This window comes from Trichosurus vulpecula, chromosome 1, assembly GCF_011100635.1.
Source record: "Trichosurus vulpecula isolate mTriVul1 chromosome 1, mTriVul1.pri, whole genome shotgun sequence".
Lineage (NCBI taxonomy): Eukaryota > Metazoa > Chordata > Mammalia > Diprotodontia > Phalangeridae > Trichosurus > Trichosurus vulpecula.
Window position 1 is genome coordinate 491,985,231 of NC_050573.1, and position 16,208 is coordinate 492,001,438.

A 16,208-nucleotide genomic window follows, 5' to 3' on the forward strand; every position below is an offset into this window, starting at 1 on the left:
GTCACCTTCCTTGAAAAATGTACAGTCACTGCCTCCACTTCCCCTCCCCTGTCTCTCACTCACTCACTCCTCAAACCTTTGCAATCTGGCTTTTCAATATCATCACTCAACCAAAACAGCTTTCTCTTGATGATCTCTTAATTGTCAAATTTTTTCTGTCTTCATCCTTCTCAACCTATCTGCTGCATCTGACACTACTGACCAGCCTGTCCTCTTGGATAGTCTCCCCAATCTGGGTTGTCTTGGTTTGCCTCCTACCTATATGGCAAATCCTTCTCGGTGTGTGTTGCTGAGTCATCATCTACATCATGGTCCTTAAATATGGGTACTACACCTTCTCTTCTTCCACTACAATCTGTCTTGGAAAATTCATTAGCTTAGATGGATTCAACTATCATATCTATGCAGATGACTCACAGATGAATAAGTAGCTTATATTTATCTGTAAATCATCTATATAGATATGACAGTTGAATATGATAGTGTCTATATTTTCAACGGAGATAGATTAGAAATATAGGCATTTCTATACAGCATTAGCCTCTCCCCTGAGTCTTATATCACCTTTTAGACATTTCGAATTAGATGTCCCAGAGACAGTTCACACTTAAGATGTCCAAAATGTAATTCATTATCGCACCCTCTCCACTACCACCTTCTGCCAAATGTCATCCTCTCCCAAACTTCTCTACTCACCATCCTTTCAGACTCCCAGATTGGAAACCTTTGTCCTACTCAATTTCCCTCGCCCCACATTTCCAACCAGCTACTAAATCTTACCACTCCCAACTTCGTGACATCTTTTGCATCTGACCCCTTCTCACTACTCACACAGCTACCACTTTGGTTCAGGCTCCCATCACCTCTTCCCTAGATTATAGAGGCAATGATGATGATTCTTCTACTCAATCAACTCCAGTGGGTTTCCTCTTGCTTCTAGGTTAAAATAGAAACTCCTCTATTTAGCTGTTAAAAGTCCCTTACAACCCAGCTCCAATCTATCCTTCCAGCTGCATTGAGAATTACACTCCCTTCTGTACTCTACAACGAATGGAGCCAAATTGGTTTTCTCTCTTCCTCATTTATGATATCTCATTTTCAATCTCCTTCCTTTACTACCTTTCATTTAACTATGTCATATTTATTCATAATTATTCGCTTTATACTTGTTCTGCATATGTTTAAATATGCACTTGTTTGTCCCATTAGAATGCAAGAGCCTTATGAGTAGGGGTTATTTCATTCTTTTTGCTTATATCCCCAGGTCCCAGTATAGTGCCTGGAAAGTTGTGGACATTTAATAACTGCTTGTGGTTTGCCTGCTTGATTATAATGCCCAAACTTCTTGTCCCAAAAGAGATGAGAAAATGAACCTCCATTCTGAGGGGATCAGGGGTATGGAATACTGTATATATTGTCAGGCTGACCTGATGTATTTATTAGCTAGTCTTATTTTTTAAATTTTTTTTTTTTTTTGCTTTTTGGCAGGGCAATTGGGGTTAAGTGACTTGCCCAAGGTCACACAGCTAGACCATGTGTTGAGTGTCTGAGGCTGGATTTGAACTCAGGTCCTCCTGACTCTACTCACTGCGCCACCTAGCTGCCCCCTATTAGCTAGTCTTACAGAAATGCTTTTTTCTTTCTAAATTCTTTGTTAGAAGGGAAGTCTCAGGTGGGTTAGAGAAGGGAGTGTGTGTGCGTGTGTGTGTGTGTGCGTGTGCGTGTGCGTGTGTGTGTGTGTGTGTGTGTGTGTGTTGAGGGGGTGGAGGCTTGTTTTTGTCTTGTCCAACCCTTCCTCAGCAAAGATACTTAAGTGACTTGCCATTTTCTTCTCCAGTTCTCTCTATACACGAAGAAACTGAGGCAAACAGGGTTAAGTGACTTGCCCAGGGTCACATAACTAGTAAGTATCCGAGGCCAGATCTGAACTCAGGAATATGAGTCTTCCTGAGTCCAAATCTAGCACTCTTTCCACTGCCTAGGGGGTGTGTGTGTGTGTGTGTGTGTGTGTGTGTACGCATACTGATACATGAAAATTCTGTAACAACAAAATATGTCAATAAAACTTTTAAATGGAGGCCATAATGTACATAAACATCAATCTACTTCAGAATTTTTTTTAAGCTATCTGAATTACTATGACATTAAAACTGAATACCAGTGGATATCTTTTTTAAAAATGCACTAGGCGTCAGGGGTAAGAAAGCCATTCATTCATTCAACAACCATTTATGAACTCCCTATTATTTGCAGAGCTCTGTGCTCCTAAATAAAACATATACTCTGATGTAGAAAACCGAGCAAATTTTAATAGTTGTTCAACTGCAAATGCAATGCCAATAACCTCAGGGTTTTTTTTATTTTTCTGTTGTGGAGAACTGTTGTAATACCAATTAAGTTGGGTGTCTTTGATTGGGTCTTACTAGGTGCTAAACCCCAGGCCCAAACCCCTATCTACTAGGTGCTAAGCCTATGTGGGTGTGAAGCCCTCAGGGTCCTAAGGGGAGTTGCTAAGACCAGAGCCAATAACAGGAGCCTGAGTTCTGGTCACTCAGATGACATCATAGGGCATAAAAAGAGAGAACAGAGCTATTTGCTTGGGGTTCTCACTCTTGGAGGTATGTAGATATGGAGACTCTGGGAAGCTGTAGTTAAGAGCCCTCCACCTTGTAAACTTGGATGTGGGGACTTTGTTAAACCCTGGTAACTATGCATTGAGATTTGCATCACACAAGGTCTATCTGTTGATATGTTTGTAATTTGTATTTCTCTGAAGTTCAGGATGCTGGCTTTGTCCCCTGAACTAAGTGAATGATATTTGTATGTTGGATTGAAATAAGATTGTTAACCCTTTAACACTATTTTCCTTAGTAAAGCAGATCAAAAGAACCTGTGCTGGCAGTTCCTGTTGTTGGGCTCGTGTTGGTCTTTCACCCCCACAGCAGCTGCTAACTGAATTGCTGCCGTAACTGTATAAAACTATAATCCAAATTGAGGTTAAAGGAGAAACAGAAAATGGATAAGAAGATAATAAGAAATGCGTTCATAAATCACAATGCCAACAAATGACTTAAGAGTACTTAGGGAAACACACAGAAACATAATGTGAGTTACTATCTCAACCCACCCAGATGAGAACTATAAATGGTGAAAAGTGGGTTAGTTAAGATTAAAGAATAATAAAAAATGGTGAGTCATGGAGTTGGCAGCTAAATCAGAAATGATAATGCTAAATCACTGAGATCTACATTCACAACTGAGGTAGAAAATATTTGAATGGACGTATGGTTTTATCAACACAGATACCCTCTAACAATACAGATCATAGCCCATCTCTGCCTTCTCATCCTTTCAAACTTCTGTCTGCCTCTGCTTGTAACTCCTCCACAAAGGGTCTACCCAACATACTGGGGGCCTAGGTCAGTTCACATTAGGTAGAATGTCAATACAATACATACACTGCCTATATGTTAACCTTCAGGCTAGGTACAGGACCAGCCAACCTCTTTTTCTTACATCAATTTGATAAAAAATGTTCAAACTACTTTTGGAGAATTATTTTATCTTGGTAATATGCTGTAGCACATTTCCATCCACCATGCCTCTTTTCCTTTGATTTACATGATCCAGATTTTAATTTATTTCAATTCAACAGACATTACTAGTCTTACTAATTATAAGGCAGGGGCAGCTATGTGGCACAGTGGAAAGATGGGTGGGCCTGGAGTCAGGAAGATCATTTTCCTGAATGCAAATCCAGCCTCAGACACTTGACCGTGGGCAAGTCACTTAACCCTGTTTGCCTCAGTTTCTCGTCTGTTAGACGAAATGGAGAGGGAAATAGTAAACCACTCCATTATCTCTGCCAAGAAAACTCCAAATGGAATCACAAAGAGTTGGACACGACTTTAAAATGATTGAACAACACGTGTAAGGCAAAGAAACAAACATGCAAAAGAAGCAGTGTCTGTTCTTGAAGAAGTTTATATTTTGCTGCAGCAATACAATGTATAATATACACAGATGTAAAAATACAAGGAGTTTGAGGAGACAGAAAGAAGCAACAACTTGGGAGAAGGGTGGAGATCAGAAAATGATTCCCAGGGCACACGGCCTGTGAGAGTTGAAAGAAGCTGGGAGGTAATGAGGCCATTCTAAATATGTTAAAGTGCAAAGACACAGAAGGAGGAGATGAAAGAGGAAGTCTGGGGGACAAAAATAGTCCAGGTTAACTAGAATATAGAGAGCTTAAAAGGGTACAATATAAAAAAAAATCCAGCAAAGGTGGATGTGAGTCAGACTGTGAAAAGTCTTCAATGCCAGCCTGAGTTATAGGAATTCACTAAGGACTGTTGAGCAAGGAAATATCACAGTCAGATTTTGGGGTATAATAATATTTCATTAGCAGGTGTGTGGAGGATGAATGGCAGAGTAAAAAGACCAGACGCAGGTAGATCAGCTAAGCTACTTTAATAGCTGAGGTGAGAGGTGGACTAAGATAGTGGCCATGGGAAGGAGGAAAGGAGACATAGGCAAGGGAAGCTGGGGAGGTAGGATTTAAAAGACCTAGGCACTGATGGATATGTGGGAGAAGGAAGGGGAAGTGAGAAGGAAATAAGGATTTATTAAGCGCTTACTATTTGCCATGTGCTATGCTAAGTACTTTACAAATATTATTTCATTTGATCCTCATAACAATCCTGAAGAATAGATGTTATCATTCTTCTCATTTTACAACGAGGAAACTGGAGCAAGCAGAGGTCTACGGACTGGTCCAAGGTCACGAATCTAGTAAGTGTCTGAAGTCAGATTTGAATTCAGGATTTCCCCAGCCCAGGTTCAATGTCTGATTCAATGAGCCACTTAGCTGGGGAGTAAGGGAGAGGTAGAGATGCAAGTGTCAAGGGTTATTCTGAAGTTCCAAATTTCAAAGACTAACTGCAACGTCATCAACAGAAATAAGGAAGTTTGAAGAGTGGCAGGGTGAAGCAGGATAAACAATAAATTCCATTTGGGGCCAACATTCAGGTGGAAATGTCCGGCACAGAGTTGGTGATGTGGAATTAAGAGTTCAGGAAGAGAGAAGACGACTAGCTATATAGATGTGAGAGTCATCTGTCAATGATAATTAAACCAAAGGGAGCTGATTAGATCATGAATGGATAGTTCACAGATAGAAAAAAAGAAGCGCCAAGTATCAAACAATCTATAAGTATTTAATAATCCATGACAGAAGCTATTAAAAAAAAAACAAACAGAGATTAAGGGGGGCAAAATAAACGCTTAGTTCTGGCTTGAAATCCCTTTAACATCAACATTATTATCACTTTTAACATTTCATATTTAATGCATGTCTGACAAGATGTCTAGGGCAATATAACAAGACACAACGTGTTATTCATGATATGAAAATAGACTAGGACAGAGGTGTCAAACATGCAGTGCAGGCTAATGAGATTAAAATGTAACTGGGAAACATTAAAGGAAATAAATTAAAATACTTTAGAACACAGAGAATGCTGAATGTAGTCTTAAGTCAACGTGTGGTCTGCAGAGATCCTTATGTGTGGCTTAATGTCCCCCTTTCTATTTGATTTTGACACAACTGCTCTAGGGTAATGACAGAATCTAACTGCTAGAAGGCTACTTTTTAGTAGAGAATGGAAGATTTCCTTCAATCAATCAATAAGCATGTATTATTGGTTAAGATCCTTTGTTATTATTAATGTTTCATATTTTTTAAATAAGTCCCTTCTCCACTAAAAATCCCACTCTCATGCCTGCTCCCAGTACCGAGGCAACCCTTCATGGGTCCTAGAAAACCTAAGAAATGCTTCACATAAACCTAACAATGAAATAACTCTGTTTCCTGAGGGGCAGCCTAATTAACGTAGAGGGGCTCATTACCCAAAAGGTGACAAATATATCATGGTATTTTTCAGTCACGGCAACTCAAGAAAACCTTCAAAGGAAGGCACAGAGGGAGAGTGATCATTATGCTGATAAACTCTTTGATCCTCGATAAATAAAGCTTTATTTGAGAATAAAAAAAAGCTACAACAAAGTATACTTTCGTAATCATCGCAAGCTATCATGTACTAAATGACAAGGGAATGAAAATCAACAGGGGGCATCTCACTGGCATTCATTTCAAAATGCTCTTTCCCAGAAGCAACTAGGTTCACAAATAGGGAAATAAACATTGCTTACTCAAGGATAGGGGAAAAAATATTATAAAACTGACATTAGACCCTTTTCTCTAACGAGAGCCTCAAGAATGGCTAAGTGTTAACAGGTAAGCTTTCTAAAACTTCCAATCAAAAAATACTTCCTGAGCACCAGGAGAGAATGCTCTCAGATCCTAATGGTCTCTATCTACAATCTACTTCTGCTGTCCTTTCCTCAAAGAAGGAAAAGGGGAATTGGGGGGAGGAACAATTGAGGATTAAGGGTATAAACTACACAACTTGACACAGCCAATTCTCTAACCCCAGATTATCAACTGAAGCACAACCTATTTTTTATCTCCATATTTACCAAGACATGCATTCTTTTAAAATTACTTCTTTTACAAATAAAAATTACAAAACCTAGAACACTATCACCTGTTCTGAATTCAATAAAAACTTCATGTTCTATTTTTTTTTAAAGCTTCATCTGAGACCTCCCTTAAAGCCCTATTCCAGTGTCTCACCTTAGATGTGAAAGACACACCGGGATGATGTAGGCAGTGCCAGATAAGGACACCTCCAAGACGTATGACATGCTTCAAGCAAGGGCCATGAGAGCAGCCTTGGTAACTAAAAATTCAGCTGAGATATGTTCAGAGAGGCTCGTCCCCAGACTGGCCAGAGGGCAATTTTTTTTTTAATTGCAATTCTACTAAGATGTCTACTAAATTACAGAGGGATGGTCAGGAAGCCTTGGATTCAATTCCTGCTAATGAGGAGTTTTTGGCTTTGTAGCTTCTGGCAAGTTAACTTGACTTCTCAATGCCCATTGGCAATTCCCTAAGATGGAGATGGAGGTGGGCTGCTCTGCATTGATGGGGAAAAAAAAAAGCTTCCCACCCAGAGCTGCCCGAGCTAATTAACTCAGAGGCTAAATTAATAAAAAAAAATCTGAAAACCGTTATTAAAAATAATTCACATTTACTATTTTTATTTTAGTTTTAATTTATGGGATAAAACAAGCATTTCCGAAAGTACAAATCTATTATGTACAACTTGATATTTCTTTTAAATATATAATAAAGTTATCATGCAAATTTTTTATTCTTCCCTCTCCCCTCCACTCCTCTAGAGATGTTTACCATTAGAAGCAAACAAGTGTGTGTGTGTATGTGTAAAAATATTCTATACATACTTCTATTTATCAGTTCTTTCTCTGGATGCAGATAGTGTCTTCTTTCCTATGTCCTTTATAGTTAATTTGGGTATTTGCAATAATTAAAATTACTTACTCACTCAAAGTCATTCTTAGAACAATATTGCTGCTACTGTATACAATATTCTCTTGGTTCTGCCCATTTTGCTCTTCATTACTTCAGGCAAGTCTTTCCAAGTTTTTCTAAGATCACTGAGCTCGTCATTTCTTATAGCACAGTAGTATTCCATCACAATCATATACCACAACTTGGTCAGCCGTTCTCCAATTGATGGACGTCCCTGTAATTTCTATTTCTTTGCCACCATAAAGTGAGCTGCTGCAAACATTTTAGAACATGTAAGTTCTTTTCCTTTTTCCCTAATCATCTTTGGAAATAGATCTGGTAGAGGTATTGCTTAAATACTGTATTTCAGTCTATAAAGCAATTACTTCAAAATAATCCTCAGACAGGTGACACAAGTTTTTATGCGGAAATGTGTAGACCAGACTTATTTTTTTCATCAGTGTGGAAAAGTCCAAGAATGGTAAATCCCTCCGCTGATGCAGATCAGCTACTCCTCTGAAATGTACAGACTCTTAAAAGATTTTCATAGTGCACTGAGAAGATTACTGTGACTTGCTCCTGATCGTGATATTATGTTTCAGACAAAGGACTTAAAACAACATCTTCCTGCTTCCAGAAGGCTAAGTGCCCTCCCCACTATGATACTATGCTACTTTTTTCTTGAGTATTATATTCTCCATTTTCATAGATGACAAAACTGAGGCTCATTAGGATTAAATGCCTTGCCCAACAATCACCCAACTAAAAAGTGCTGGAGGCACAGATATAAACCCTGTGTTCCTTACTTCAGATCTCCTTAAGTTATGATATGCTGCATACATCTCCAATATATCTGTGACTCAAAAGAATCATTACATTTCTGACAAAGTTAGTTTTCCAAATGAGAGCTGTTTAATATATTTGAACTAGAATTTGAAAAATGACAAAGTATTATTCCCCCTTCATACAAAGCGCCTCAGATGTTCAAATACCTGTAAGACCGCATGGTATGTTCTGTTCATAAATCCTAGCCAGGACTGTGGAAGCAGGATTGAGCGATGCCACTCTGATGGCTGGATGTTCACCTGTATGACAAATTAATCACAATATTAATTAAAGAGACATTTTAAATACAAAACTATTACCATAATGTTCCAGCATTTTAAAATGATTTTATCTAACCTTTCCCTTCAAGTACAGAAATCTTGAACTCTAAAGCTTACTAAAAAAAAAAATCAATCTAGGGAAAATGACAACCAAAAGGTCTTTTGAGAAATATCTTAATCAAAGACATGAGGGTTTTTTAGGTTCAAAGAAGATAAGGTCAAATACTTATAAATTAAAGGGAGGTAATTCTATAATAAAATAAAAGTGTTTTTTAAAAAAAGAATCCAGTATAAATCTGTTCTTGAAAATGAGGGAGAAATTCTATAAATGATCAGATAATGTATATAAACACTTTGCAAACTTTGAAGTGTTGTATAGTTACACATTTACATTTAGTTATTATTTCATTAGAGGAAGCTCAATGTTGTAATAGATAAAGGTGGATAAAATGCTGGGCACTTGTTAGCTGTGTGACCTTGGGAAAGGTACTTCACCTCTGTTTGCATCAGTTTCTTTAACTGTAAAAAGAGAAGAATAATGACATCTATCTCCCAGGTGTCTGGCACATAGTAAGGGCTGAGAAATGTTTGCTTCCTTCCTTAACAGCCCCTTTGTGCCTCAGTTTCCATATCACTAATAATGGGATAACAGCATTTGCACTATTTTTCTCATAGGACTGTTAAAGACAAAGGACCTTGTTATCCTTAAAATATTATCTAAACATGAGTTATTACTGACCTCTTTGTAGGTCTTTAAGCAAAGGCTATGCAACCACTTGTCAGGTGTCTTATAGTGGAGATTACTTTCAAGTATGAATCGACCTAAACGGCCCCTTTAACTCTTAAATTCTGTGAGATCATTGGCAATAAGTTTTAGCCTCGAATGGAGAGAGGAATGAAGCAAATTATATATTCTAAGCTTTCTTTTTTATTTAATTCCATAATCATGGTGAATATTTTATTTGTTGGTTTCTTTCCCCCATTCTTTCCAATAGAATATAAGCTCCCTGAGAATAAGGACCATTACATTTTTGTCTCTATCTGCATTTCCTAGGCACAGTGGTTGACACATAACAGCTGCTTAATAAATGAATTAAAAAGCATTTACTATGTGCCAAGCATGTTTTATGTGCTAGGAATACAACTAAAAAAGTAAGACATTCCCTAACTTCAAAGAGCTTCCATTCACTCAAACAGGAGTGGGGGGGCGAGGGGAGAGAACACAAACATATGGGCGGAAGGGCAAGGGAAGGGAGTGTCCGAGGAGGCCCCAGAACAGGAAGGTGATGCGCAGGGAGATCACATAAAATTCTTTCTATGAAAATGTTGGTATGATAATGTTGATTTAATTTCTGAGAGAAAAGGGGGAGATGGGAGGGAATTTTGCAGGTTAAGTGAGAATGACAAGATGACCATGGTAAAAAGTTGGATGGTGTGTGAAGCCTGAAGGTCTAGGGTTGGCTAGAGATGGCAGACCAGCTGAATTGGTGCATGTCCAGTCACTTACAAATCAAGACAACCTGGCCTGGCACTAGAGTTCCAAAATTGAGTTGATTAACGCCGATCCTTCCTTCCACTTCTCATCCCCCCTATTCCACCCTCCCCTCAACAGGGACTGAGGACATCTTACTGAATGAAAATAAATGGGTTATTTCTGTAAACTCATGGGTCGCATAATTAAAATTCAACTTGGAACTGCAGTTATTTGTGTACACATTTTTTTTTGCCCTATAAGATTTCACAACTCCCACACATTAAGGACTGTTGTTTTGTTTTGTAGCCCAAATAGATAAAGTACAACGCCTTACCTCCAGTAGGCATTTATATGATATTTATTTATATAATAGATATTTAAATCATTTGTATAATAGACAGTTGCTTAACAAACATTCAAAAGCACCAAATTCTCAAGTTACTGTATACTATCCAACATGAACCTGTCAAAGTATTTCACTTTAAGCTATCAGTAAAACTCCAAGGGAAAGGGGTGGAGAGGGGTTGTTTAAAAAGTCAAATTCTAGTTCTGTCACTTCCTATGCGATACTAAGCAAGTCGCTAGAAATCAATTTCCTAATTTGAAAAATGTGGGTACTGGACAAGACAGTTCTATGGTGATTTCTGGATCCAATATTCTATGAATGTATGGATCTGACTAGTTAGAAAAAAAACTTGCCCAGATTTTTCAGCAATCTCTCTCTACCTAACTCTTCAATTCATAGCAAATCCTTTTAGGTATGTTGTAAGGACATTTGATACTAGTTTTTAATTTTGTTATTTATTCTATTTGTTTAATTTCGGTTAAACCCAGTCTGAGTGTTTTCTCAAATCTTAAGATTATTGCTGGTTTTGTATGTTGTCTTTGATCTAATCAGCATCTTTTTCCTTTGCCTCTTTATTATTTTTTATTTAAAAACTTCTTTTGCATGACTAGATGGAAGAGAGTTGGCAACGGTGAAGAATAAACAATTAGGGGAAATGTTGAATAAGGGGAAAGAGCATACTATGTTTATTATTACACATCTCCCAAAGAAAACACTGTCAGAAATATAGTTTGGTGATTTTAGGTACTCCCTAATTACTATGTGATGTGTGAGTTGCTATGGTAACTGGGTTTTTTTTTCTACTAAACAGGAGAGTAAATGGCTGCTTAAAACATGATTGAATTGTTAGTTTGCAAGCTAATGCTATCCTAAAGAGAGGGCCCAATGTAGTATTTAAACAAATAGTCAGAAATGCTTCTATGTGGAAATGGGTGCCATTTCATGTTGGAATGATTTTCTCTTCACTATCCCTCCGGTGCCTGTGCCTAATTCCCACTTTCCTAAGAATAGGAATAGAAAAAAACTGTTCTGAAAATAAAATTGGTAGCAGAAAATTTTAAATTTGGCATTGTTTCAACATAATTACCAGATATCAAGTGTGTTTAATACCATAGGAATGCTGCTCTCTTTTCTGGAGATGGAAGGTAGGTGATCACAGAACCAAATGTGGCATCTAATTTTTTAATACTGTGTCTGTAGCACAGCTAAAAGCAAGTACTTTCACTCTCTGGATAATAATATGTACATCAAGGGAGCATTAACATGCCTCGTTTTATGAGCTGTGTGCTTAACATTAATGGGGAATGCTCTGCTTACCTGTGAATTTTTATTTCACCGTTAACCTCTGATTTCCTCCTCTTCCCCCTCAACCCCTCCCCATTTATATTTGCTGTCCTAACTACATGATTCTCATTGTTGGAGACCTGCTTTTGTTCTTCCTGTTTCTTTTGAATCAAAGAACCTTGCTAAAAGTTTCCCTTAATGGTATTTTTTTACACTAGTGAAGTTAAAACTTGATAATTTTTTTTTTATAAATGGCTTGAGTGAAACTGAGCACACATATAATGTAGAAAGCCTAAATTCATTTCAGGGCAAGTATCTTGACAGGACATTATTAAGTCAGATAATCATATAAACCTTAAAGGTGAAACATCTATCAAAGAGGGAAAAATAGTGAAGCTTTTCATCCCTTCCCCCTATAGACTTTTGATGGAGAACCAATGTTCCTAAGTAGGAACACTGAGCTGTTATTCAGGCACATCTAATTGGAACCTGGAGTTCTACATTTTCTGAATAGCTTAAGTATAGTTAGTGGATCTGCAAAAGATAAAGATTTTTAATACCAGCTTTTCATTCTGACACGTATCCTAACTACAGCTGTCCGATAAATTGTCTACCTCTTGACTAATACACTTAGAAATGTACTTTACGAATATGTTATTTTTTTTAATCTAACAAATTTTTAAGTGCTTGGTGAGGTGCAGGGTACTTTGCAAGATGTTAGGAGTAAAAAGTTAAATAAGAAAACTAGGGGAGACAACATGCACTTAGACTGGTGTGTGGAAGTTCATAGAAGATAGCTTTTGAAGGGAAGAAATTAGCACTTGAGAGAGACTAGTAAAATGCTGCCTAAAAGAAATCATTCTTGAGTTCGGTCTTAAAGGAAAACAGGAATTCTAAGAAGCAAAGACTAGGAGGGAGGGTATTCTAGGCATGAAGGATAGCCAGGATAAAGACACAGAGAGAAGATGGAATGTTGGGAGTAAGAAACAGTAAGGTGTAGCAGGAGGGGAGGAGACAGAAATATGGTGGAACAAAATTTTAAGAGACTGGAAGGGTTTTCTTAAAGGGCTGGGTTGTAAAGAGCTTTAAAAGCCAAACAAATCTCCAGTTGATAAATGGTCAAAGTATATGAACAGGCAGTTTTCACATGAAGAAATCAAAGCTATCAATAGTCACATGAAAAAATACTCTAAATCATTATTGATTAAAGAAATACAAATTAAAAATAACTCTGAGGCACCACCTCATATCTACCAGATTGGCTAACATGGCAGAAAAGGAAGATGACAAAAGCTGCAGGGGACGTGGTAAAAGTGGGACACTAATACACAGCTGGTGGAGTACAACCATTCTGGAGAAGAATTTGGGACTGCCTTCAAAAGGTTATTAAACTGTGCATATCCTTTGACCCAGCAGTACCACTACTGTCTGTACCCCAAAGAAATCAAAGAAAAGGGGAGAAAAGCTATATAAATATAAAAATATTTATAGCAGATCTTTTTGTGGTGGTAAGGAATTAGAAACTGAGGGGATACCCATCAATTTAGGGATGGCTAAACAAATCATGGTATATGGTTGTGGTGAGATACTAATGTGCTGTAAGAAATGAGGAGCAGGATGGTGTCAGAAAAACCTGGGAAGACTTATGTGAACTCATGCACAGTGAAGTGAGCAGAGCCAGGAGAACACTGTACAGAGTAAAAGCAGCATTTTATGATGATCAACAGTGAAAGCTACTCTAATCAAGACAATGATTTAAGACAATTCCAAAGGACCCATGTTTGTTATCCACCTCCAGAGAAAAAACTGATAAATTCTGAATAAAGAATGAAGTATACTTTTTTCACTCTATTTTTCTTGCTCTTTTTTTTTGCCTCCCCCCCCCCCAACCTGGCTAATATGGAAATGTTTTACAGAAAAAGAAAAAGAAAAAAAAGAAAAACCAAAGAGAGGAGTTTACATATAATCCTACAAGTAACAGGAAGCTGTTGTAATTGAATGAATAGAAGACACAGCTAGAGATCTGCACTTTAGGAAAGTCGCTTCAGCAACTGCTTAGTGGATGGACTGGATCAAAGAGAGGTTTCAGGCAGAGAGACCAATTAGGAGGCTATTAAAGTAAACTAGGCAGGAGGTGATGAAGGGCTGAACAAGAGTGAAAACTGAGTGGAAAAAAGAGGACAAGTTGAAAGATGCTGTAGAAAAAAAGTTACAAGATGTGGCACCTGGACACTTACGGTGAGAGAGAAGAATCAAGAATAACTCAGAGGATAACATGGCTACTAAATGTCAGAGCCTTGATTTCTCTCCTATGTCTCTATGTACTTGTACTTCTCAAAATCTAATTGTCAGGCCCTTCAGGGCAGGGCTTCATTTGGCCTTTTTGAGGAGATACAGCTTGTGGGGGAGTATTCCCAATGGTTAGCAAGGTGCCTGGCATGCAGAAGGGGCAAAAGGCGGGGAATGGAACAAGCTTTTATCAAGTACCTTCTATATGCCAGGCATTGGACTAATAAGCATCTTACAAATATCTCCTTTGATAGGAAGTGCTTTGTAAGTAAGCACAGTAACGTAGTGAGCACTTAAGAAATATTTGCTTGCTGATGGAATGGTTGATTGACGTGACTTTGGGTAAGTTATATAGTTTCTGGGGGGAGGGGTCAGTTTTCTCATCTACAACATGAGAAAATGAGACAAGGTGACCCTTCCAGCTCTAAATCTAGGATTCTAAGGGCAAGGAGAGAGATCCAGTCAAAGTACTTTGAGTTATTTCAGGTGCTTACAATTAATTTTTGTCCTTTTATTTATAAACTTGTTTTGACCCATTCCTAGCTCTACTTGTGGCTTTTGATAGACAACTAAAGAGCTGTCGGACTGCCTTGAAAATGTAGTCTTTCTAGCCCCTATTACCTAGTAAACCCCAGCTAAGATGGCCTGGCTGCTGGCCCTGAAAAGATGAGTCCAGAAAATGGAAGCAGGTGGCAATGCCCAGCAGAGACTACCATATCCATCAGTCAATCATGAACCATAAAGGTCAGTAGAGTAACTCACCCCACAGAGAGATACAGATCAACACCATGATTTCACCAGAAGCTCTCAATGGTGCTGATTCATTAGCAGAAATCAGAGGTCACTGAGCTCAGAAATAGCAACAGAATTATATTCCCAATTCCCAGAAAAGTCAGGCATCCCGGAGGCAGCCTAGGGTGGCCATATATGAGAAAAGGAACCTCCAACATGGTTCCCCAGCCCATTTGTGACAGACTATTTCCTCTTATCCTCATAATTCTCACCAGGCTCAGGGTCCACATTAAGTGACACTTATCTATTGTCTCTCCCTCTCCAATTCATCCTTCATTTGCTGCCAGAGTAATCTTCCTAAAACTATTTCCCTATTCAAGAAACCATCATGGTTCTCTGTTGCTTCTAGGATAAAGCCCAAACTTGATGGCATGAAATTTAAGGCTTTCGATGACCTCACTCCACTCTCCTTACTAGTCTTATCTTCCTCTCCTCCCCTACATGAACCCTCCATGACACTCAGGCTGATTTTCTCCTGTCCCTGCCATTACCTGTGAGTGTCAAAAGTACCACCATCATCTCACTCAGCCTCACAACCTAGGTGTATGAGCCCTCATTCTTTCTCATCCCTTTATATCTAAGTTTTTAAGTCTTCTTGCTTTTACCTTTGCAGCCTTTTTTAACACGTCCCCTTCTCTCCTCTGACACTGCCATCACCCTGGTACAGAGAGTCTCATGATCTAGACCAGGGCTGTCCAAAATGTGATCCGCCTGCAGTGCGATTTATGCGGCCCGGCGACAAGCATAGAAATTTACACAAATGCTTTAGTAAACTAAGCCGAGCTACCGCAGAGCTCTCACTAAAATGGCAGATCAAAATATATTATATGTTGTTTCAATAAAAACCCAAGGTTGGACAGCCCTGACCTAGACTATTGCAACAGTTTTTTGGTTGGTCGGCCTGACTCAAAGTCTCTCTCACTTCAGGCCATTCTCTACTCAGCTGCCAAAATGATCTTCGTAGAACATTAATCTGATCATATGACCCCTGATTCAATCAACTGCGGTGAGGCTCTATCACCTCCTGGATCAAATAGAGAATCCTCTATTTGGCATCCAGCGCTCTTGAATGATCTGCCCCCTTCCTACCTTTCCAATCTTCCTCTACCTTACTGTCCTCCACATATTCTGTGATCCAGCCACTCTGGCCTCTTTGCTGCTCCTCACATAAGACAAACTCCATCTCCCGATTTTCGACATTTTAGTTGGTTGTCCCCCATACCCGGCATCTTCTCCCTTGTCCCCTCTCCTCCTGATTTCCCTGGCTTCCTTCAAGTCCTGGCTGAAATCCTGCCTTCCACAAGCTTTTCCCAATCCCCTATGGATTCTGGAAGCTACCTGCTACTGATTATCTTCAGTCTGTCCTGCGCATATCTTGTCTGCACGGCGTTACCTGCATGTTGTCTCGCCTATTAGATGTGAGCTCACTGAAAGCAAGGACTGTCTTTTGCTTTTCTTTGTATCCTCTGGTGCTTACTAAAGTGC

The 16,208-nt window shown here is 38.7% G+C and overlaps 1 protein-coding gene across 1 annotated transcript in view; it reads right to left on the reverse strand.

Annotated features, from left to right (window-relative positions):
- FOCAD (focadhesin) overlaps positions 1-16,208 on the reverse strand; it is a 360,082-nt gene that overhangs the window by 86,676 nt on the left and 257,198 nt on the right. Inside the window, exon 22 of the mRNA XM_036738081.1 lies at positions 8,425-8,517. Coding sequence (XP_036593976.1) covers positions 8,425-8,517 — 93 coding nt within the window. The remainder of the gene's footprint in view (positions 1-8,424; positions 8,518-16,208) is intronic.